The sequence below is a fragment of the Phoca vitulina genome, unplaced genomic scaffold (genome assembly GCF_004348235.1).
Source record: "Phoca vitulina isolate PV1807 unplaced genomic scaffold, GSC_HSeal_1.0 scaffold36, whole genome shotgun sequence".
Taxonomy (NCBI): Eukaryota; Metazoa; Chordata; class Mammalia; order Carnivora; family Phocidae; genus Phoca; species Phoca vitulina.
Genome location: NW_022589739.1, coordinates 16,462,753 through 16,484,956, shown reverse-complemented (window position 1 = coordinate 16,484,956; position 22,204 = coordinate 16,462,753). Strand labels below are relative to the sequence as shown.

Here is a 22,204-nt window from a genome sequence, read left to right as displayed (position 1 = left end):
GGCCAAAGGGCAAGGCCCCCGAGGAACAGCCTGGGCAAAGGCAGAGGTGTGTTCCTGGAGCTGGGGCAGCAGGGAGAGGGGAGATGAGGCGAGACAGGGTACCAGCCACAGGGAAAGGAGCAACCACTCCCGAGTAACTGCCTCCCTCGTGTCAGCTCACCGTCCAAATCCCACGAGGCTCCTGGGCTTTTCTGGGAGAACAGGCTGCCCAGGGCTTGGCCATGGATGCCAGTCAAAGGATGGAAAGAGGGACTCTTAATAGTGTTTATTCAGTCAAGGACCAGTTAGGTGTAGGGTGGGGTAGGTGGCGGAGGACAGAGCTCTCCTTGTCCTGCGGGCATCTCTGTGGGACCAGCCCCCTGAGGCCCAATGGGCCACATACACCCCGGCTTCCACCCCACACCTCCTCCCTCAACGCATCCCCAGGACACAGTATTACAAAAGTTAACAAACGCAATGTTTTTCTTCTTTTTACAAATGACACGTTTCCATCCCCTGCCGGCAGGGGTGGGGGGTGGGGTGGTTGAAGGGACAGTCCATTACAAAGGCAACAACTTTCATAAAACAAAGACTAAGGAAAGAGCCCAGGGCTGGGAAGCTGAGATGCCGCCTGGGGTGGAGCATACACTCTGATGGGGGCACCTGCCTCCTGATGGGTGGGGGAGACAGGCTGTGGAGCTCAGGGCCAGTGGGGGAGGAATCCAGGAGGCCCCTGCGGGTTTCCAGGACTGCATCGACTCCTTGCCGAGTCCATGAGAGGCAGTTTACCTCAGGGGTCAATGGATGAATTTCCAGTCTTGACGCCGGGGACCCCACGCCAGAGTGGGAAACTGGTAGGGCTGGGGACTGGCATGCCTGAAGCTTCCAGAGGCTCCGCGGTGAACTGACAACGTGTGCCACACTGCTGGTTATGGGGCCCAGAGTCCCACCGCCGAGGCCCTCGCCTGTCCTAGGAATGACAGGGAAAGGGCGCACATGGCAGGATGGAGGAACCCAAGAAGGGGACAGAGGGCATGATTTAGAGAAGACAGAAAAGTGCAAAGGGCCTCGCTGGGAGGCAGGCTGCTGGGGCCAGCTACGCCTCCGCTCTAGTACCTCAGTTAGCCATGTTCCTTCTCTAGACCTTAGTTGCCCCATCTGTCACATGAGGAGGCGCACTTGATTTTTTCTCTAGTCCCTTCCATGACTAAGGTTCTACCCGGGGTTCTAGAGGAAAAGAAAAGGATGAGGTGGGTCTCATGTGCCCAGAGCAAAGAGGGGGGCTACCTCGTAAAAGCAGCCCATGCCCCTGAGTGACTGGACCGCGGGCCCAAGGGGATGCTCAGCCGTGGGCCTGACCTCTGCCCTGTCGCAGTGGCTTCCTTCCAGCCTCCTCCTATCACGGGTCGGGCTGGCCCAGGCCTGAGGGAAGGCACTTTGGGGACAAGTGGGGAAGGACAGCAGGGGACTGCTGTCTGGTTTGGCATCGAAGACCTTCTACTTATGGTTTGGGGGACAACATAGACAGAGGGGCAAGACTTTGCTCCTGGGCGCTGGTCCCAGCTCCAAAGCCTCTCCCCAGGTCCACGGCTCTCTTCCGATGATGCTGCCACAGAGGCCTGCTGGGTCCCCCCACCCCCCGGCATTGGCACATGAAAATATAAGTTACCCAGGACCTGAGGGAGCCCAGGGCAGCAGTCCGTTATGTGGCCCCAGGCTACGCCATTTGTCACAAAGTGTCGGGGCCCTCAGCAGCCGATTCCCGGGTGTCTACGCAGTGCAGGGCCACCTTGGGGCTGGAGCCAGGCTGCCGAGGGTAGGTGCCCTCCCGCACGAGCCGCCGGCAGCGCACAGCCTGGCCCACGCTGATGCTCTGCAGCGCTGGCAGGTGGAGGAGCAGCGTCTCGGGCAGAGGCACCAGGCCCGTGCCCGACAGGTCCAGCTCCTGCAGGGAGCCCAGGCCTGAGAATACCTCGGCTCCTGCCCACTTGAGCTTCGGGTTGCCTGACAGGTCCAAGACCTGCAAGCTCTGCAGCTCACGGAAGCCGTGGGGCGCCAGCTGGGGGAGACCTTGCAGGCTGCCCAGGGACAGGTGCGTAAGGCCCGCCAGCCCCCGGAAGGCGCCCGGGCCCACGGCGGCCAGCGGATTCCCATCCAGGCTCAGGTAGCGTAGGGGCAAGTCCCGGAGGTCGGGGACGGCGCGGAGCCGGTTCCAGGCCAGGTTCAGGCTCTGGATGGCGGGCGTGGGCAGGCCGGCCCCCGCAGGGTGCGGCGCGACGCGGTGGATGAGGTTGTGGGAGAGGTCCACGTGCAGCGCCCGGGCCTGGCTGTGGGTGCTGAAGGCGGACACCGAGACCTCCCGCAGCCGGTTGTGGCTGAGGTTCACGTCGCTCAGGGGTGAGCTGGCGAAGCTCTCGGCCGGCAGAGCCGCCAGGCCATTGTGGCTGATGTCAAGCGACTCCAGGTAGCGAAGGCGGGAGAAGGCGGTGGGCGAGAGGCTGGTGAGCAGGTTGCGGCTGAGATCCAGACCGGCCAGCGTGGTGTAGCCCGGCCCGGCCAGCACCGACTCGTTCACGGTCTCTAGCCGGTTGGAGGACAGGTCCAGGTGCGCTGTGTCCAGAGGGATGGGCACGGGCATGATGTGGGGGCCCAGGCCACTGCAATCCACGCGGGTCAGGCTGAAGCTGTCAAAGAGGCCGAAGGTCTCCACCTCGCACTGGCATCCGGGGAAGCATGGCCGGGTGGTCTGGGCCCCGCTCACAGCCAGCAACAGCAGCGGGGGCAGCAGCAGGGGCCACGGCATGGTGGGGGCTGGAAAGAGAGCCACAGGTGAGGGACGGCAGCAGGCACCCCATACCAGACGGTTCTCGCCCGACCACAGAAGCCACGAGCCAGTGTGTCTAGGCAGAGCTGAATGTTGCCACCACCGGTCCTGTCCTCCCGGGATGCTTCCCCCGAACACTCTTCCTCATATAATTCCTGCTCCCCGCTCCTCCCTGGCCTTAGTCTCTCCATCTGTGTGGTGGAGGGGTTAGGCCACGTGAGGGGAGCAGCAGAACACTTTCTTAAAAAAAAAGATCAGCGGGTAAAAGCAGGCATGCTCTGGCCGATGTGAGGGTGGGGACTTGGAACCTTCCAGGCCTGCTTAAGACCCTGCTGGAAACCTCCTGGACTGGATGGGTCTTTGGCTGGCCTCTCCCGCTGATGGGCTAGGGTGCTCCATCCGCCTCGGCTGAGAAAGTGCTGGGTGCTGGGGACTGCGCTACCTGCCTCCCAGCGCGGTCCTACTTAACCCTCACAATGACAGAAACTGCAAGGTAGCTGTTCCCGTTGCCGCTTCACGAAGAGGGAACTGAGATGTAGAAGGCTCAGAAAGCTATGCACGGCCACACGTACGGGGGGAAGGACCGGGATGGAGTACAGAGAAGCATGACTCACTGTCATGGTGTGGCAGTGGCTGAGCCATGTCTGAGACCCACACTCCAACCCCCAAGACTGAAGCCTCTCCCTGCAAGGGGGGCCCGCAGTGACCATCCCCACCCTACCCCTTTTGTGGATAACAACATTTCAGTCCCTAGTCCAGAGCCCCCTCCCTGGCCTGGCCTCCAGAGGCAGGATCCTTATTCCAACTGGGGACCCTGTGTCTAGACTTCCAGTTGGGCTCTGGGGACAGCTGTCCCAAGCCCCTTCCCCCTTCCCTGTCCCCACCCACAGCTGATACAGCTATTACCCCTTGTTGGCCCTTTCGTTAGCGGAGGGCAGGCAGCTAGGCTGGTTCCTTCATTATACGGATGAAGAACTAGAGGCTCAGAGAGCAACAGGGTTTTTTTCCAAACTAGTAAAAGCAGAGCAGGATCAGAACCTAGGCCTGCTCAATCCCAATTCCCCTCTTTTCATCTGCTTCCTCCAGCAGGACTGGTGCGGTAGACAGCGGAGACAGGCCCAAGAGGGGCTTTTCCCACTGACACATGCTATGACACAAGCCACTTCCCTCCCCGGCCTCAGTTTCCCTCCCCGTACAATTGTAACAGGAGCTGCCAGCGATGCCAGGCACTCCGTGTATGTTGTCACATTCATTCCTCACCCCCAGCCACACCTGTGTGACCCAAAGCCTGAGTTCATGCCCACTGCAGCTCCGAGGACAGAGGTGCTGAGGAGGGAGGGGCTCGCAGGGGGATGAGAGAGGGCTGAGTAGTGAAAGCCTCTCAGTCTGAGGTTACCCACTCCTGCCACAGAGCGGCCACCCGCCCAGGGGACAGAAGGCACCCAGCCCCACCCCAGCAGGTCTCTTCTTCTGGGGTGGCCCTGCCCTGCCCTCCTGCCCAGTCTTCCCACACCCATCCCTCCCACTGGCCCTCAGGGAGCGGGCAGCAGGATACCATTACTAGCCCTACATGGAACTTTAAAGGGGCAGCCATCTGATCTGCACTCTGGCTCTGCGCAGGGGCAGCGAGAAGTGGGGCTCTTCTCTCCGTCCCCGCTACGTGGGCCTCTCCTCTCCCACCCCTTTCTTTTGTAGAGTCCAATTTGAGGATTAAACTGGGCCCAGGTGCATCCTGGGCTTGGGCCCCAACTGACGCAGGACAGAGTGTTCCAATGTCTGGAACCAAAAGGAAAATATTGAGTTGCTCCAGGCCCCCTTTGTTCTGCTGGGTGAGCTTCTCACCACAGGGGTTCATTACCACTCAGAGCCCCACCTTCCCTGCCAAGCCGATCTGCCCATACGCACCCTTCCTGGGGTTTAAACAAACACTACACACACACACAAAGGCCCCAAGGTTGCCCTGTGGTTCCCAAAGGTGATTATACAATGTGCCTATTAAATGCCAGATGGCCCCTCGTGAGCTCCTGCTTATGTAACCGGCAGCCCGAAAGCTGCCCAAACCCTCTCCCCTAGAGCAGGGGCCTCTGACCGCGCTCCCCAGGCCTCCGCCTGTCCTGCGTACCGCAAGGCAGTCATTCCTGCCCCGCCCTCTTCACACGAGGTGATTCAACTCCCACCAAAGTGCAACGCAAACTGTGAGGAGCTGGGCACGAATGCGAGGTGGTCATTACCACGCCACTGGGGACAGGACAGCTGACATAAAGGGAGCACGAGTATAGACCGAGACCCGCCTGCATAACTGCGCTTGTGGGTGCTCTCTGAGCACCCTGGACAAGGTGCCCCCCCCCCCCCGCCAGCCCCACAGCGGCCACCTCTGCCAGGGGCCCCATTCTGTGCCAGGCCTGGACATCCCCAGGGGCAAGTGCTGACGGGGACAGTCCGAGCCGGTCCCCACGATGGGCCAATGCTGGACCCACATTCTCTCCCACATCTGCAGCCACTCCAGGAGGTCTGCAGTCTTAGGCCTGTTTTAGAGGAAACGGAGAATGAGAACTGAACTCAGGCCTTGGTAACCTCCTAACTGGTTCGGTTCAAGTGGAACGCGCACTTCTGTCCTTTGCTGGGAAAGGAAGAGGGAAGCGGCCAGAGAGCTCAGGCCCGGTGCCATGGTCTTTAATACTCAGTGGCTCCGGGGCTTTGGTGAGCTCGCAGCAGAGCCCAGAGGCCTCTCCGGGGTGTCCCGGGCAGTCGAGAGAAAGGAGGAACCCCCGAGGTGCCTTACAACTTCGGAGGTGTGGGCCGGTGTCTGAGAGTCGGTGGTCCTGTCCTGCCCAGAGGAGACCCCCCTGGGGTAACATCAGGAGGGGTGCCTTTGTAGGAGTGTGTCAGAGATGCTAGGGCCCGGCCCTGTGGCTCCAAGCCCTTCGCACAAGGCTCAGGAGCCAAGGGGAAGGCAGAACTTTCTCAGGGGGAGACTGAGGGAAGATAAAGGATATTTGGGCCAGGGGCGCGGCTCTTTATAGTTCACAAAAGGCCTTTGCTCATTGGATGCCACGAGGGCCGCAGAGCGGGGCGTGCCACCTGGCACTGGAGTGATGAGGAGCCTGTGACCCATTGTGCAGTGACTTGTCCCCAGCCTCCCAGCGAGGGGGCAGTGGCCCATGTTCAGGCTCTGGTCTCCTGATTCCAGGCTAGGGCTTCCCAGCCCACTCAGAATGGCTGTTGAAGTCTCTTAGGGATTTTATGGAGTCCATAAAAATCATGCTCAGAAAAGTCCGCAGCCTCATAGAGGGGGCTGATGCCATAACGCTAGGTATCATAAGGATAAATTGCATGTCTAGGAAAATTATAACTATGCATTAAAAAAAAAAAAAAAAAAACCACAACAACCAACCCAAATCCTAATTTTGGAAAGTCTAGAAAAAAATATATCCATGCAACAGTTTTTCTTTAGATGGTAGAACTTTGAGTGATTTAAACATGTTTTAATCTCCTTTTCTCCCATTTCCTCTCTTACAGGAGAAGTATATATAAAACACACTGACAAACACACTAACAGAGCCTCCTAAAAGACCATGGCCATCTCTGCTTTCTCTGCTCTTGGCTAGCCACGATCCGAGCCTCAGTTTCCCCATCTGTAAAATGGAGATGTGAATAGCCAGCTCACGGGACTGTGGTGAAGACAAAATAGAATGGTGGCGGTGAGGCCTCTGGCAGGCTTCCTAGCACATGGGAAGATGGCAGTGTGGGCTACCCTGCCTTCCCCCACAGACTGGGAGCTGGTGGGTGGGGGCCAGTGGGCGGGCCTGACCCATCTCTCTTCCTCCTTCCTTTGGCACACATGTAGGAAACGTGTCAAAGCTCTTATCGGCACCCTCTGGGAGAGCAGTTCTTTCCTGGGAGGCACACTGTTTCCACAGGGCTGCTGGATCTGTGAAGGGATGAGTAATGTTGAGTTCCCCTTGACGGAAACCACCAGCCTCAGCTCCGTGGAGAGGAAAGGCCTTCACAGAGAGCCAGAATCCTTGGACGCTAACTTGCAGTGTGAACCAGGCAAGTCACTTTACCTTTCTGGACCAGTTCCTTAAACTATGAATCTGGGATGGTAATGATGGTCCCATCGGCCTCAGAGGGGACAGGTGTGAAGATGAGACTGGGAAGCTGATTATTCCCACTGAGAAATGAGGCCCTGGGGGGTGGAGGCCACGTGATGGAAAGATGGCACCTTTTAATCTGACCTGTAGCCATATCCACTGTGGAGGTCATTGCTCAATCACAGCACTGCTTCCTGGGGAACCTGCACAGGGCCTCAGAGCTTTTCCTGACATGGTGCTTTGGAGGCCTCTGCCCACTGGTCAGGGGTGGCCCTCCAGATGAGAACTGTCATTCTGGGATCAATTCCCTGCTCTGAAGAAGCTGTGATCCTGGGAACTGGAGTCAAACCAGGCACCTCGGGGAAACGACTTCCTCTCTCTCAGCCTGTTTCCTCACCTAAAACGGAGACAACAACCCCTTCCTCAAGGGATCGCTGTGAGGACCTGAGACCACAGGGCCGGGAGCTGACGGAGTGCAGCTGATGAGTGCTGGTGCCTCTCCTCGGCTTAGGGCAGAAGCAGCCCCCTGAGGGCCCTCCCCCATCCCCTTCTCCACTCTCTGGGGGCTGAGGGGGAGGCGACAGGATGACTGTGTGTGGTGACAAGACAGCCCCTGGAGGACAGTCAGGAGCCCCAGCCTGGTCTGCTCACACCCGTGGACGAGTCCCCTCTCCTCTCTGCGCCTCAGCTCCTCTGGCTTCACAGTGAGAGGTTTAGCCTAGACCCTGCAGCTCCAGCGTCTCAGGAGGCAACACGTACCAGAAACATTTACTAAATCTCTACTGAGTGCAGGCGCCGTGCAAGGCCATGGGAGGTGCATGTGGGGCGGGGGTGGGGGGGCCAGGCCCCTGTCCTCGTGAGGCTTACAGACCAGCAGCGGGGACAGGAGAGCAAGTCGGATCAAGACTGCTAACACCTGCCTTGTATCCAGAACAGGACTCCAGTGCCCAGCGTGCCACCATCTGTGTGACCTTCACAGTTTTCTTTCTTTCTTTGAGCCTCGGTTTTCTCATCTGTAACAGTACGGACCCTGCCTCCCACTGGGACCTGGGATCTACCCTGGGGAGGAAGGGAAAGGCAGACATGTGGCCACCATCGAAGGCAAGGGAGGAAAGGGATCTTTGGCCCAAGACGTATCACTTCTTTTCCAAACCCCAGCCTGCAGATAAAAGACACTGGTCAGCCAGCCTACAGAACACAGGGGCTTAGAAACTACCCACCCTGGGTTGGGGGGACACAGCATAAGGTCCTCTGGGCAGGGGCCAGGAGTTATTCCTTGGTGGGACCACTGTGGCTCTAAGGAAAGTTGGGCGATGGTCTGTGAGGTCAGAAGACAAAGCCGCATGGCTATTTCCTAACAGACTCCAGGCAGTATTCCCTCCCGTGTCAGCGAGAGCCTGCTCAGACAGCCCCCAGGACAGGTGTGGCCACATCACTCCCCTTCTCAAAACCCCCCCAACCTCTCCTCTTACCTACAGACATCAAGTTCACCGTGGCACAGAGGCACGCTGTCCCCACGGTCCTCCCTCCCCCAGCTGAGCCCCCGTCTTGACCTGAACCTACGGTGGGGCGCTCTGAACAACTCTCGGCCCTTGCTCGCACTTCCTCAGACTCAGAGAGTTCAGGGTGGGGAACTGGAAGGTCCCCCAGAGATCACCGGTAACCGAGGCCCAGAGGGGGCAGTGACAAGGCAACCGCAGAGCAGGGCCCAGGACCCGGGTCCCCGTGCCTGAGTGTGACCAGCGGCACCCGCACCCACCCGGCCTGCAGGGCCCTGCCTGCGGAACAAAGTTGTTCTGTCCACTCGGGCCCCAGAGCCGGTCTCCTGGCCTGGGCCTCTCACGCCGTCTGCGAGCTTCCTTCGGCTGCATACTCACTACATCCTCTCCTGTGATTTACCTGCCTGTCTCCTGACTTCAAGTGTGAGCGGCTTGGGGCAGTGACTCTGCCTTCTTCACCTGTCCATCCCTCCCCTGCGCTGGTGTCCGAGCCAGGCCTGGAGGCCATGGCAGACCCTGTCGGGTGAAGGAACAGGCCTGCTGGACTCAGACCCAGGTGTAAGGCCAGCCCCGTGCCTGCGTGCCTGAGGCAAGTGTCAACCTTCTTGGGTCTCAGTGTCCTCAATAGGGGCAACGACGCAGGGTTGGTCAAAGCATTATGGGAGAGCGTGTGAAACACTCAGCTCCATGTCTGCCACACGCTAAGTGCTCCATGCGTGGTGGTTGATGACGGCGATGACTTACGAAGCTTCCAGAAGGCAATGACCGTGTTACTCTTCTTTATGTTCCTCCCTGCCCAAGGACCCAGCACAGCGCCAGGCACCCGGCAGGTCTGGGACTGCTTGTACTAACATTCTCTGGACAGTGTGCTGGTGTTGGCTGGCCAGGGCCCAAACTCCCTCCTCCTTCTCTGAGACCCATCTAGAGCTCGGGGTTCTGGCTTAGGCCTTCCTGGCCCCAGGTGCCTGCCCCTGGTGCCGCATCACAGCATTTCTGGGCCAAAGATTTGCCAGCTCCTCACCACAACTTCAAGAGGGAGCCCCTGGCACAGGAATGAGGTGGGCAGGAGGCTGAGCCTTGGGCTGGACCAGGGCCCCTGCCCCCACCTGAGACAGGCCGCTCGGAGCTGAGCCGCCTCCCACCCTGCTCCCTCCGCCATGAGCTCACTTGAGCGGATGCCAACGAAATCCCCAAGTGGAAATTCCACGAACACCCTGCCGCCCCCTGCTCCCACCACCACTTAGCTCTGGAAATGCAAGGCAAAAAGAATTTCAGGGCCCTGAGGGCTGACTCTCCCAACAGAATCGCTAATGCCACACGTCTGTACAAACACGTCAGCTCACCGCGCACCTTCTAGATCACCATCTCGTTTCTGCCTCATCACAGTCCTTGACCACGGGGATCACTGTCCCTATTTTGCAGACGAGACTGACATTACTCAGCTGGGTGGTAGAGGAACCAAGTCTCAAAACCAGATGTCTGAGCTCCAAATCCCTTGTCATACCACTGGGACTCAACTTACAAATGGGCCCGTGTGGGTGACGGCCAGAGCTGATCGTGCTGGAGTGTCATTACATTCACCTGTCTGTCCTGTGAGCAGGGATGGGGTCAGACTGCTCTTTATGCCCTTGGAGCTGGGCACTGGGGCTGGCACAGAGCGGGTACTACAGGAAGATGTATCAGGCATTCAGAACGCTACCACTTCACCAAAGGACACCTCTTAACCTTTCCACTGCCTCAGCTGTGATCTGTTCAGTCACCCCGCAAGATCAGCTGGTTAGGTGGCCCTGTGTCTATCTTACAGCTACGTGAAGAGACCCAGAGAGGTTCGGTGATCTGTCCAGAGTCACACAGCCTGTGAGGACAAGGGCTGGACTCAGGATCCAGGTACTCTGACACCCAGTGCCTGGCCTCCTCTATGACATTATCCCTGGTGCAGTTGGGCCCAGCAACCTTGGCCAAGGAGGATGATCTACAGGGAAATGGGCAAGGCTCCTAAGACTATTTCCTCCGTCTGGCGTGTCTTCTTCCCAAAGCTTGCCGAGATCCCTTCGGTGGAAGGCAGCGTGTGTAGACTCACGGGGAGGCAGTTTGGGGCAGAGGAATGCATTTTGCAGCCAGGCAGACCAGGCGCCAACCCCAGAGTGCCTCTCCTGCCAGGAGGCTTGCGTGAGCCCTCACCCCTGAGTCTGAGCCTTCCTCTGTAACATGGTGAGAATTCTGGTATTGCTCCCAGCAGGTCACTGGATGATTACACAAGGTAAGATGAAGACTCAGTCCCAGGCCTGGCACGTATTGGTGCTCACTGCATGTGGGTTCCTGTCCCCTAAAGGCTGCTTTCAGGGGCCAGGAAAGAAAAAGGAGCTGCAACACCAGCAGATCTGAAGGTGAGGCAGGGGCAGAGTTTAAAGAATCTAAAATGCACCTGGGAGCCTTGGATTCTTTCCTAAGGCACCGTCCAGGGCCCTTCCTGGGCTACAAATGCTGACTAGGATTTAGCAGGGAATTGGGAAGGGGGTTTTGGAAAGGTTGCAGAAGCCAAAGTAGGCTGAAGCAGGTGTGTCACCTATGACAGAATGAGGACAGAATGAGAATCGGGTAGGTGGGTCACCATCTTCCCCTCTTTCACCCCCCAAGCCAGGCAGTGACCTCGCCCTGCCCAGGTTCAGCTCAGGAGGCGTCCTGGCCTGGACTGCTGTAACAGCCTTGTTCCTAGCCCCTGCCTCCAACCGTCAGCCTTACTGGGCAACCACAGTACAATCCCAACAGAAGAATAGGACCTACCATTGCTCCCACTTAAAACCCATCCTACAAAGATGGCTTGCCAGACTAGAAGCCCATTTTGCTTCCAGGGCCCCATGCCTTTGCACAGGTTGCTCCCTCTGACGAAGACGACAGAGATGCCCTTCTTTTCTTTGACCATGCATCGTCCCCCTAGGCTCCCATGGCCTCTGGGTTGCTCACATCAAAGTATGATGCACTTTGTGGTTTGTGACCATCTTTGGATCTGTGTCCTGCTCATCTCCTGTGTGGGGCCTGGCCACGTGAAAGGGGATAAACCAGATGAATGACATGTCCTGGACAGAAAGCTTCCTCCTGCTTGGTGAGGACAACACTGGCCCCAGCTTGCAGGAGACTTCGGGCTTTGCCAGGTGGTGAAATCAGGTTTAGGACCACAGTTGAAGCTGTCTCTGCTTTCTGTTGTCAGTGCAATCCCACACCACAGGCACACCACAAACCTCGTCTCATTTCGTTAGCACATGTAATTCATCATCTTATTTGGCATTCGCCACAGATCAGTGAGACAGGAACTACTACTCTTCACATCTGAAGGATGAGAAGACTGAGAATCAGAGGTAAAGTTACTTGGCCAAGGTCACAGAGCTAGGAAGCGACGGAGTGGGAGTAAAATCTAGGTTCTTGACTCTAACTCTGCCTGCAGACTGGTCTCCCAGTCTCCAGCACCGCCCACAAGCCAGAGGAAGTTTTCTTGGAATTACCAATCCCACGCTATTATGCCTGCTTAAACCCACCAGCAGCTCTCCACCACCTGCAGATTCAAATCCCAGCTCCTAGGCCCGGCATTCAAGGCCCTCATATCTGCCCCCTCCCTTCCCTCCCAGGGGAATTCCAATTCCCACCCCACCCCAACACCCACCTTGCATTGAGTCCACAGTGCTGACCACCTCTGTGCTGTTATCAGAATACACAGCCACGCAGTGCTGTCCCCTCTGTGGGAGACACTTCCTGCTTACCCCTGCTGCTGCGTTCCAGCCTTCCCTTCCCGGGATGCAGGGGCTCCAGGCCCACCTCACCTCATCCCTCCCTAACTTCAAAGCCACCTCCCCTCCCCCCATTCAATACAGCAAATTACTGCCCGGGGAAAGCTCGAGACAGAATGGAGGTGCGTGTCAAACATCAAAGTGTTTCCAGGTTCTGTGGTCTCAAGCAGTCAGCCACAACAGAAAGGGAGGGGTGAAGCTGTCAACACCTTCCTTTCCAGAAGGGAAACTGAGGCAGAGAAAGGAAAGCGCCAATGTCTGCCTCCTTCCCAGATGAGTGGCTTGTGGCCCTCCTTCACATCTGCAGCATCCCCAAAACTCTAGGTTAAAGACTGGGTGGAGGGGGGTTGGGGGGGCAGGGGAGGGAAGGTGTTAGGGCTGTATCTCCGAGACTCAGGATCAAAGGCGCAGCAGGCTTCCACTGAGCGCTCCCTCTCGGGTCAGACCTAGGCTCCGCAAGTCTGGACTTATCTGAAGGGTAGAGCAGGCAGGAAGGAAGGATGGGGAAGTTCCTGAGTCACCTCCTCGTCCCGGCCAAGTGTGGGCGGCACCGCTCTCAGGCCGAAGCCCGCAGCGCGGGTAATCCCGACTGCACGCTCGGCGCCCAGAGGGAGTTCTCTCGCCCCCATCCAGAGCAGGGCGACCGCGACTCCGAGGGGCTGAGCAACTCGCCCAGGGCCGGACTGCGGGCCCGTGGCCGTCCCATTGGGAACCAGTAGGTGCCGGGATCCCAGAAGCCGTCGCCTCCCCACCTACCGGATCGGAGGGCTGGTCCCCCCATCCCCCGGGGGCGGGACGCCAGCGGAGAGCGGATCTCAAAGCGGAGCCGGGGGTTGGGGCCGGCCTCTCGCCAAGCAGACACGTCTCTCTCGGTCACATACACTCCCTCGGAGAAGCGCCCGGCGGGCAACACCGGCTGCCGTCTCCTCTCCTGTCTCCAGCCCCCACGCCGGGGCCCAGGACTGGCCGCTTACCTCTCTTCTCCTAGCTGGGTCGGCTGGGGTGTCCCGTACGCCCCGCCCAGCCGTGGCCTGGGCGAGTCCCCCAGCGCGGCTGACCCCCGCCCCCATCCTATCCCATCCCCTCGCGGCTCTAAGAACCCCAGGAGGTGAAGGAGGGGCGGGCTGCCAGCGCCCCGGCCCCGGCTGCAGCGGGAGGAGGACGGGGGCTGTTGCCGGAGGAACCAGGAGAAAAGTTTGAAGTCAAGTCGGGGGCCCGGGTGGACAGCAGGGGAGCGAGGAGTTGGGGCGGTGTCTGGCTCTCGGCGCGCACACACTCCACGGACATCCAACCCAGACACGTCGACAGGCACAGACCACGTACACGGACACACGACGATGAGCCCACCCACACCCACAACCAAATGCGGGCCCACAAAACGTGGACATAGGCACTAAACAGCCAGACAAAGCCACGGACACACAAAGGCTCAGGCAGATGCACGTCCCCGGATCCAAATCTACAAAGACCCACAAACGCGTGATGCACGTGTCCGCACAAAGACCCCAGAGGCGCCGGCCCCCGGCCCGCGTCCAGAGCCTTTGTCTCCTGGAAGCCCTCACCCCTTGGTACGTGTTCCCTACCCCGGCCCAGCGCCAGGCACCCCGCAGCCGCTGCCGACGCCCTGGATCCAGGAAAAGTTGAGGGGCCCGGGGCCCGCCCCCAGAGTCCAGCGCCGCCCGCCCGCCCGCCCGCCCGCCGGATGGGGCGGCGAGGTCGGGGTCGGCGGCTCCGGACCTTCGCCCTCAGCGCGACTCCCGCTCCTCCCGGGACCCACACCCACCTGGAAGCCTGCACCGCAGCCGCCTCGGCGCGCTCACAGAGGCGGCCCGGCCGCGGGCTCTCCGGCCGGCGCTTTTCTCCGCGCGGCGCGGCCCGCCCCTCGGCCCCCGGCCGCCGCTGGGAGCCCCCCGCCCCCGCCGGCCCGGCGCCCAGTGGCGGCTTGGGCCCGCCGCCCGACGACCTAGGGAGTGTCGCCAAAGTGCCGGCTTTCCCGGCGCGCGCCCGCCCCGCCCCCCGCCCCCCGCCCGCCTGCGGAGCCCTAGCGAGCCCGGGTTCCACCCTAGGGAGCGTCTCAAAAGTGCGCACGCAGCTCCCGCCCACTCCAGTCGGCCTCGCTCCCAGCTTCCTGCAACCCGGATCCCTGCCCCCTTCCCCAGAGCGCCTGAGCAACCTCAGCAGATGGCCGCACGGTCGGGAACATCTGGAGGTCGCAAGAGTGCGTGTGTGCGTGTGTGTGTGTGTGTGCGCGCGCGCGAGCCAAAGAGAGGGTGGGGGGACGTTAGTGAGAAAGAGATTGGGTGGGTAAGGGTTCCCTCTTCTCGAGTTCATCCTCTCGTTTTTTTAAATGAGTGAAAGAGGTCCAGAGACATTGGTGAGAAGTAGACCAGGAATCTGAAACCGAGCAAGACTGGCTGAAAGACGAACCCGCAGAGGGGAGAGAGACAGGCTTGGGCAGAAAAACTAGCAGGAGAGGAGAGGGAGAGCAGCAGACTTATTTGCTCTGAAGGGAACCGTGCACTTTGGTTGGATTTCTAAGAAGGGAAACTGCGTGTGTGACTAGGCACCACTTATTCCTCTGCAGCTCATCCTCTCTTCACACCTCTTTATGTTTATAAGGTCAGGAAGACATCCAAAAAAAAAAAAAAAAAAACCATTAAAACATGGGGATTGGGAGAGGAATTGCCTGGTGGATGCATTCCCAATGTGGGGCTTGCGTGAGTTTGAGTCTCCCAGTCTACACACCTAGACAGGGGTAGGGGGCAGTTGTCAGGCAGCCCAGAGCTATTTGGCCCAGGGCTGGAGGGAGGCTTTGGTCTTGAACCCTGGACCTCCCAGGAACCCCCTGTTGTGGAGAGGGCCCCTGGGTGCAGAGATTGGGCAGTGTTCCCCCTGCAGTGGCCCAGATTTGCACTCCCAGTCTTTTTGCTTCTTATTGATTACCTTTTTTTTCTTTAAATTAGAAAAGTTGCTTGGGCTTGTGTGTATGTGCCTGCCTGTCTACCTGGAAGGAGGGAGGTACGTAGAGGGCTGGGGAAGGAGGAGTGGGGGCCGCGACCCCAGCCTCAGGGCAGCAAAATTGAATCTGCTACACGGAGCCAGGGTGCTCTTGCAAGTCCTCCCCTGCACCCAGTGACCGTGCAGGTCCTGCAGACGGTGCTCGCCTGGGCTGAGACCCCCAGACCCTGCCCGTTAGGGAGGGGAGGAGAGAAGGCTGGGAGCCTGGTCTTCTCAGTGTGGGACGGGAAGAGCTCTCCTGTCTCCTCTGCCTCTGGCCCTTGTCCTCCCCCAATTAGAAACCCAGCTGCCAGAACCGGGAGGCCAGAGGGCCAAGCAGCCAGACTCCTCATCAGTCTTTGAAATTGTACCCCAGGCTCCTTTGCATCCAGTCACCTCCTCACAGTCGAGCTCAGAATAAATGGGCCGCTGAGATTCAACTCTGCACCCCGTAATCGTTCTCTGTGCAGCCTGGTGCCCTCAGCAGGAGATGGAGCCCTTCCCAGCCCTTCTCCCTGCCTGGGGAGGAGACCCCCAAAAAGCATTTGGTGAGGGCCCTGAGCTTGGACAGGGTTTGGGTTCCAGCCCTGCCACTTCCCAGCTTTGGGTAATCTTAGGCAAGTCACCTATCCTCTCTGAGGTTCTGCGCCGCAAGAGAGGCTGTGATGAGAAGTAAACAGGGTAACTTAGTAAAGCAGTAAAACTTGTCACCGGAAGCACCATCCCGCAGTGTTAATCGCCAGTAGTATTATACCTAGATGTCTCCCACCAGGGATGGTGTAGAGGCTGGAAAGCCCAGCAGGCTTGAGGGGGAGGGGCGCGGGGAATGGCCATCTGACTCTCTGGCCCCCTTCCCTGTGGGGGAGAGGGCTTTCTTTCAGTGCAATCTCCCTGGGCCCTGGCCTGGAGACTTTCATCCTCCCCTCCCTTGATGTGGAGCTCTGGAGTGAGACTCCTGCTGAGCATCTGAGAAATGGAGATAAATACTCAATCAACTCCCAGGGAACTCAGGGGGGTGGGGGGGAGGGGGATGCTAACTCCCACTGCCCTTTGTATGCAGGGTCTACCGGCTGGGCTGGAGAATCCAGGCTCCCCCAAATGGCTTTTCCCCTAACGTACACATGATGAACAGCCCTTCACACCTTGGTTGGTGGCTGCAGGCAGTTTCGAAGCACTTCTGCATTCATCATTTCCCTGATCTTCCCTAACTTGGGCTTTGAATGGGAATGTCCGTCAGCCCCACCCACCTCCCTTGTCTGCTGTCTACACTGCAACAAAAATAACCTTCCTAAACTGCAAAACTCCAAAACTGATCATGACACTTGTCTACTTAAAACCTTTCAGTGGCAACAGCCAAACTCCTTGGCTTGGCATTCAAGGCCCATGAGATATGCCCCCCCTCTTCAGCCTCGTTTCTGGCCACCCCCTCTTACACATTTAAAACTCTAGTCCTCTAGTCATCTTGAACTGGGGGAGGGAGACGAGGGAGGGGAGCACCTCTACATTCTTCAAGTCTCTACCAGATTCTCCTCCCCCAGGAAGCCCTCTGCCTGGCGAAGTTGGTCCTTCATTCTATTACGTTGCCCCTCCCTTTGTACATAGGCACTATCACTTTCCCGTTCCCTTCACCCTTCTGTAGTCATCCTGACCGTTGTCACAGGCCAGGGACTGTGCTGGTTGCTTTAAAGGTCACTACATCACTTAATCCCTGTGTGGTTGTTAATCACTTAACAACCCCACAGATAGATAGTGGTGAGGCCCAGAGAAAGAGATCTGTCCAGTGTCACACAACCTGTTTTCTGCAGAGCTGGAACAATAGTTAGGGCCCCAGTGCTCCTTGTACAATCCACACAAAAGCAAAATGTGGTATAATAAGACAGACCTCGGGACCAAAGTGTCCCAGATGCAAACCATTGCTCTATCCTCGGCTACCAATGGACTTCCTTCGCCTGAGCCTGTTTCCTTACCTGTAAAATGGGAATAAATAAGAAGCCCTACCTCACTGGGATGGAGGGAGGATCAAATGAATTAACACAGATGCAAAAATGTTGTACTCTGTCGGGTGCTGTGTACTTTTAATTGATTCCCTTGACCAGCCGTACTGCAACTGAGTTCTTTTTTCTCAGACCTCTCCAGACTGGAGGTCAAAGGCACCAGTAGTCCCTTCGATTGCCTTGCTCATTTCCCATGTTTTGAGAAAGCTAAAAGGTCTTTTTCTTTCCCTTATCGTAGCTGTCAAGCCCTGACCAGAAAACCCGCCAAATCCAATGTATTTCCATGAACCTCCCAGATCTCTAATTATTTTTCTTGCTGCATTTTCTTCTTTCCAGCTGTCAGAAGCTGGCAGATCTAAAGTTAATAGAGCCACGCGAGGCAATAATAGAAAAGAAGAGCTGGAAGACAAAGACTGCCTGTCCAAGCCCCTTCTGATTCCATAGGGCTGAGTTGGCTGGTGCTATGCTGTGTTTTTTAAAAGCTCGTGTGGTGATTCTGATGTTAGTACAGGGACTGGGGGACATGGCAGAACTCCTTAGGGTTTGCCAAGTCCTTCCACACACGTTTTCATTTTTGAGCCTCTGAGCACCCTTCTTAGGTCGTCTCTTAGCTCTGTTTTACAGATGTGGAAACTGAGCCTCAGAAGTGACCGCCCCAGGCAGTGGGACAGAGCCAGGGCCTCAAACTGCCTCTGACAGAACTCCAGCCAGTGCTTGGCGGGGCAGAATCCTGTGCCTGGCCTTTGCCGGTGTCTCAGCAGTCACTGTGCCATGAACACTCTTCTCCTCCTGCCAAATCAAATGCTTCCCTAAATATTTCTCTCCCACTCTCCCACCTCCGTGCTTTTTCCCCTGCCTGGAATGACTTTCTCAGCTCAGTCTGCCAGCTGCAGTCCTCATGGTCTTCCAAGCCCGGCTGCCTCCTCCACAAAGACATTTTCATTTCCCCCAGTTTCTCTTCCTTTGAGCCTGGAAGCACTTGGTCTGTGCTTCTACGCAGCCCCTTCTCCAGCCCCGCCCCCTGCTGCCACTGGATGCCCCAACATCCCCAGCTGTTGGGGTTCCCGGCAGGTTCTGGCCGTGCCTCGCTGCCTCCCTGACTCTGTTCCTGCTGCGCCCCCTTACAGAAGTGCCCCTTACTCCACCCCATCTCTCACTGATTCAGAGTCCAGCCGAGTATCACCTTCTCCAGGAAGCCTCACCTGACTTTCCCAATCCTTGACTTGACCCTTGGAGGCCCTCCTTGGTGTGTCCTGGCATAGCGAGGTTACCTCTGCCATGAGCAAGGTTGTTCTTTCATTTGTTTATTCATTATGGCAAGGGGCAAACTTCTGGGCTGAACTGCGGAGGTATGAATCCCAGCTTTAGAGTAGGGAAGTTCTAAAACTTCTCTCTCTGCCTTACATTTCTTCTTTTTTTCAAAGAGGATTTTATTTTTAAGTAATCTCTACACCCAATGTGGGGCTCAAATCTACAACCCTGAGATCGAGAGTCGAATTGAAGATTTCACCGACTGAGCCAGCCAGGAAGCCCCTGCCTTACATTTCTTATCTGTAAAGTGAGAAAAATAGTCTCTACCTCAAAGGTTATTGTAAGAATTAAATGAATTAATCCATGTAGACTGTGTAGAACGGTGTCTGGAATATAGTGAGCCCTTGATGAATGTTGGCGACTACTATTATGATTTATTCATTCATTCTTCAGCAAACGTTTGTAAAATGAGACAGGGAAGCTGAAGCGGGAGTCTGATTGTATGGCCCAGGAGAACCCAGTGTGCGGTATGGGAAGTTTGGCAGGCACAAAGATTTGTTTTCCCCCTGCAGAGGAAAAAAAAAATGGAAGGTGGCATTGGCCTTGGGAGTGGGGAGGGGACCCAGTAGAGAGGGAGGCTCCCTCTACTGGACCCATGGATCTCTGGTGGGCCCTCTCAGCAGGAGACCCTGGTTTGCACAGAGGCCCAGGACTGTTAGTGAAACCTGCCAGGGCCTCAGCCTCCAGAGTTCCCAGTTTGGTGTTAGTGGTAAGGGGTCAGGAACAAATTGTCTCCTGAGCAGCTGCCAGAGTTGGTCTTCTGCCAGGAGGCCCAGTCCACATCTCAAGCGCTGCCTTTCCCTGCCATGGCTTCCAGGCTTCCTCTGACCCCATCCCTGCCTCCAGGGGCTAAGCTGACCTGCATGTTCAGACAGAAGGTGATGCACCTGTCACTGGAGAGTCAGCATGGAAGCCGAAGGGCCCTTGGGGATCAGAAACCAGGCATTCTACCCTATTGCCTCCCTCATTTTACAGGTGGGAGACTGAGGTCCAAAGAAGGGGAATGACTTGTCCAAGGTCACAGAGCTAATGAACAGGAAAGCTTCTAGACTCCCAGTCAGGAGTCTTTTAATCTCTTTACATTGCCGCTATAACTACATATTTTTCCATTGCCCGTGCCATCCTTCCATCCCTCTATCCTACTGTCTTTACTCTCTGTCCATCTGCCCACCCACTGTCCATCCAACCATCCATCCATCCACCCATCCAGCCAGCTAGCCAGCCAGCAAGTGTTTACCTATCGAACTGACACATCAGGTCTGGTGCTGGGCTCCAGGAACCCACAGCTGGGGTGGGGAACACTGACACAGACATCTTTTGTTCCAAAGAGTTTTGGATGCTCTGATAGAAATCCGTGCAGAGCATTCACAGCAGAGGGGGCCAGATTCTAGTTGGAGCAATGAGGAAAAGTGTCATCAGAGAGGGGATGGTTGAGAGAGCCCTGCTGGGGATAGAGGGGTTGGGAATATGGGGTTCGGGAAGAAGTTAAGGGCATTCCAGCTAGAGGGGAGAGTGTGAAGCAACAGTGCTTCAGTGTGGCTGGGGTACCAGGCATGAGGGGGCCTGGTCTGAGGTCTGAGAGAAGGCAAGTGAGTCACAGGGCCTGGGGCCCTATGTGTCGGCCAAGATGTCAGTCCTTGGTGCCACATGCATGGGAACCTCAGATGGTCTATTCCATTGTCAGGTGCTTATCTGAGAGAGCCCCAGTGAAGGGTGCTCAGGGAGGAGGGAAGTCTCTGGGGACTTTGTCCCCTTCCTGTTAGCCTATCTGTCTCCTTGACCTGCCCTACCCCCCATACTCATTTCTTCCTCCTCCTCTGCCCTTCTCTGTCCCTCTCTCTCTCCTTTTAGCCTATTAGTCCTTATCAATGACCTGGACCCTCCCCCCTTTCCTCTCTGTCTTCCTGACAAGAAACAGGTTGTATCCCACCACCACACTGTGCCGGCAAAGAGCCCCTGCCTGGAGGTCAGGACATGGGATTCCAGTCCTGGCTTTGTCACCAACCGACCTCTTAATAACAACATATTTGCAGGGCCGTTATCCAACCGGTGTCTCCTGGGCCCCTCGCTACAGCGCCCTCTATAGGGAAGATGTCTCATTTACACCAGGGGGCAGAAGGCTTCAGGACTAGGTCCTGTCCCTGAGGGCCAGTGAACTCTGGAGAACTTTGTTATCAGGCTTGGGTTACATGATTACGTTATTGCGTGCAAAGGGCTGTGTGCACAATTTATTACCTTCTGCCCCAGGACAAACAGAACTACAGAATGCTACCCCCACAAGTTGACTCTCAGAGAACATCAGAATCGTTCCTATCCATAAGCAAACAAGTTCTCTGTCAAAGGGGTTTTCAGAGTTTTTTTTTTTTTTTTTTTAATGACAGCCTATCATAAGAAATGCATAGTATCACACAATCAGGGACACAGGTACATATATGTATACGCAAAGCAGAAGCAAATGTTTGACAGAACAGTACTTACCCTTACCATATTTAATATACTCTGATATTTTCTTTTCTATCTTATTCTATTCCATTAGCTATAACAATGGTGGTCACAACCCTGTAAATTGATTTCACATCCCACTAACAAGTTAAAATGGGAAGTCTGAGAACCTCTGTTTTAGTGTCTCTGGAGTTTAAAGCCAAACAAGCCAAGAGAACAAAAGAATACCTTCCCCAGACTAGCTGCTCCGCACTCACCGCTCGCTCTCCCCAACTGATGCATTCACTTAGGGATATTTGCTGAGCATTTACTGACGATCCTGCCTTGCATCCGTTAAATTTCTTGAATGACAGTCTAGTTTCATTGTTTCCACTTTCTCACTCCCATTCATGCCCTCTAGAAAACCATTTCTACCGGCCTTTGCCACTGCTAAGCTGCCGACAGTGGCTCACCAACCCTCACTGAGTGACGTCTGTCATAGCTGACTCTGTCTTTCTCCTTGGCTTGCCCCTCTACGTTGTCCCCCACCACGGGCTGCCCCCATTGGTCCCCAGCTCTGCGGTTCCCCAGGCTCTGTTCTGCATTCCCCTCTGCCTCTCACTCGGCAGGGTTTCCCGGGGCGGCTCACCCCTGCCCTGCCCCATGCCTCCCGTTGCTGCCCGATGCTGAAGAACGCGTTGTCTGGCGGCGCCGTGCGTGCCAGCCTCTCAGCCACCTGCCTGCTGGTCATCTCCATGAGGGAGTCCTATAGGTCTCACACTCCATTCGCTGGAGTCAAAGCTCCGGCTCGTACCCAAACCTGCCCCTCCTGAGCCCCCATCTTAGGCAAAGGTGTCACCACCCACCCAGGGGTATAAACACCGAGGCTGGGACCCATCCCAGACTCCTTACTCTTCCTCGTCCCCACAGTTGGCGCATCCCTGAGCTTCTCAAATCTGTCCCCTTCTCTCTGTTCACCTCACCTGAGCCGAGTCCAGGTGACAGCTTTTCTTGCCTAGACCGTGGAAATCACCTCCTTGAGGTCTCCTGCCTGCACGTCATCACCGTCAGACCAAGCTCTTTGGAACCGTGAGAGGGTTTCTTTTATTTATTTACACATTTAAAAAATTTTTATTTTAGTTTCAGAGGTGGAGGTGAGTGATTTATCAGTGTTATATAACACCCAGTGCTCATTACATCACATGCCCTCCTTAATGTCCATCACCCAGTTACCCCTCCCCCTCACCCCCCTCCCCTCCACCAACCCTCAGTTTGTTTCTTATGATTAAGAGTCTCTTGCGGT

At 56.7% G+C, this 22,204-nt stretch overlaps 1 protein-coding gene across 1 annotated transcript; it reads right to left on the bottom strand.

Moving 5' to 3' along the window:
- Positions 1 to 220: 220 nt before the first annotated feature.
- On the bottom strand, positions 221 to 14,041 carry TSKU (tsukushi, small leucine rich proteoglycan). The gene is made up of 2 exons (XM_032427390.1): positions 13,962 to 14,041; positions 221 to 2,790 (listed from the first exon to the last, which is right to left on the bottom strand). The coding sequence occupies exon 2, from the start codon at positions 2,780 to 2,782 to the stop codon at positions 1,709 to 1,711; it is 1,074 nt and encodes a 357-aa protein (XP_032283281.1). The 5' UTR covers positions 2,783 to 2,790; positions 13,962 to 14,041; the 3' UTR covers positions 221 to 1,708.
- Positions 14,042 to 22,204: the final 8,163 nt, after the last annotated feature.